Below are 2,402 nucleotides of genomic sequence, written 5' to 3'. Positions count from 1 at the left end.
GGGCATGTTGCTTGTCTGAGAAACTGACCTGGGACCGCTTCGAATTTGGGATTATACCGTACAGAAACCTTGTCAGTTTTTCAGGCAGTGCGTTTACCTCTCCGAAAAGTGTCACCGAAATTCGAGCGAGTTGTACATCGGCCTTGTTTATCCGTGGGCCAGCCTTTCGAATGCGGCTTAATTCGGCTTTCAAATGAACTGTGTGGTTTGTTTCCGGAATGCTATACACGATGGCACCGTCTGCGTCTACGGCAAAATTCTGTAGTCTGTGGCGTTTTGTACCTTTATTTTACTTCCATTATACCACTACGTACTCCATCAATTGCATAATCGTTTTTTGTTTGAATACGAAAACTACAAAAACGCGCACTTGTACAATTCACAGAATACAAGCGTGGTCACGTGTTTCGACTCTCTCTTCTGAGTTCGCTCGCGCTTGAAGCGGTCATTCGCGAGTCTCATGTACTAACTCTGGTACCAAAACATTTCAGACATCTTCGGAATCTATTATATGTGGGAATTGTTCAGAAGAAGACCTCTGGACCAACATAATTGGATTGTTGTTTATTCACTGACCTGGGCCAACGACGAACTATTTTAAAGAGAACAATTATTAGTGAGTCTGTTCCGTCTGGTCTCTTTATTTTTGTACACCCAACCTAGCGTAATCATTTTTATTTGTTTGCCACACACTCTTGGTAAACTAACTTATTGTGTAGCCAGACCACTACAAGTCTCTTCGTGTTGCGAAGTATCGAACGATGCGTTGTCACCCATCATGCCAAACGGCATTCGTCTGAATTGATGTCGGTTGTCCCCAATCGTTAACGGCGCTTTCTATGTTCGTTCCGATTTAATGGCTAGTTGCGAGTATCCGTGACGCTGGTTGTACGCAGTGCAATATAGGAACAAATCAAAATTACATACAACCGGAGGGACAGTTGCCACCCGGTTTACGGTCGTTTAATTCGATCGATCAACGTCCAGGTCTTACTGGTATAATTCACAACATATAATGGAAAACTCTGCCTTTTGCCAGCAAACTTGCAAAACATTGTGCAAATAACGAATACATACTGCGGGATTTTAACTAGTACCAGCAATTATCGCCCAAAAGTTGTTTGCAGGAGTGCACCCGCATACATTGCATCCCCAAATGCCATGTGTATTCTAGAGTGATAAGAGGATTATTTCTTCTGGAAAATTATCTGAAAGTTCCCTCCAGTGTAATTGAGTCAACGTTTTCCAAAAGTCGCAATTCATTATTACATTAGGCAACGTATTCACAGTCGCCGGTGTTTGCTGACCTCAAAGATTCACTCACCTAAACAGATCATTATGGTAGGTAATTTGCGGCAACATAGGAACATACAAAATATACATAGACATTCTACCCTATGAAGTCGCAAGCCCGAAAATACCGTTGCTTTCGAGAAATCAGTTCTATTGTGCGACTACTGAGCGGCATTTTGTTGTACGCACTGTTATCATTAGTGCCCTTTTTCATCATTTCTTGAACTTGCTTATTGACCATTCTGTAGATAGGGCGGTAGCAGAAAGGTGCCGCAAGGCCAGAAGCGTTTGGATAAAGAAAAGGTTTGGTGTTTGTCCGCAAGCAGAAGCCAAAAAGACCATAATCTCCTTGGAACACTCCGGAGTGCTGCCTGATCACAGACTGTACTAACGGAACCTTACAAAACGGAAGACTTGGTCAGGCGGTTCGCTTACGGCAGTGCTTGGGAAACCTTAAAGTTTGAATAGGTCATAATTTGTCACCAGTTTGCTCCACCTCAGGCCTGCCATGGATTCCGCGCTCTTGAGAAAACCCGCTCTCAAACTTGTCTGTTTCATGTCTGTGCTTATAAGGAAATCATGCCGGACCGAATTTTACCCAGGCGCACCGATTGCATTGAAAGTTCGTCATTTTTCAATCGGAATCGACCCAGTGTCTTCTCGACCAGCGCAAACGGTCTCCATTCAGCTTCCACCCCTCTTCCTCAGTGACACTCTGGACCCTCAACAACTATACAGAGCTCCTTTTTCCCGTCTGCCTAGATAACGGCTCATATCGAAATCTGCACCACAGCACTCACACTCCGGAAATGTGGTGTTTCAAAGAGAGTTGTTATTTGAATGTAGTCGCGTGCGGCGACAATGATTCTTCCAGAGATCAGGTACGACGCAGTAGTAGCCTAGCTCCATTCGAGCATGTATCCGTTGCTCTGCCTTCATGGCCGCAAGCTGCTTGATCACTTGTCCCACTTTGGTCCACCAATGAGTTCCCACTTCTCCTGCGGCTGCAGTCTGGCCAGTAATGCTCCGGTCTATCAACATGACAATTGCACCAACTCCTTCAAGCTAAGCTGGCCAGTTCTCCTTGCTAAGCGCAAATGGGCCCAAAG

General features: G+C 44.9%; 1 protein-coding gene across 1 annotated transcript in view; it reads left to right on the top strand.

The window, feature by feature from the left end:
- Positions 1–2,059, top strand: part of T265_10534 (hypothetical protein) — a gene marked incomplete at both ends in the record, with an annotated part of 70,166 nt that extends 68,107 nt beyond the window's left edge. Inside the window, one exon of the mRNA XM_009176930.1 lies at positions 1,795–2,059. Within this exon, the coding sequence (XP_009175194.1) occupies positions 1,795–2,059 (265 nt within the window). The remainder of the gene's footprint in view (positions 1–1,794) is intronic.
- Positions 2,060–2,402: the final 343 nt, after the last annotated feature.

Source organism: Opisthorchis viverrini, assembly GCF_000715545.1.
Source record: "Opisthorchis viverrini unplaced genomic scaffold opera_v5_374, whole genome shotgun sequence".
Classification (NCBI taxonomy): Eukaryota; Metazoa; Platyhelminthes; class Trematoda; order Opisthorchiida; family Opisthorchiidae; genus Opisthorchis; species Opisthorchis viverrini.
Note: the sequence above shows the minus strand (reverse complement) of the source record. Positions and strands in the feature narration are given on the sequence as shown.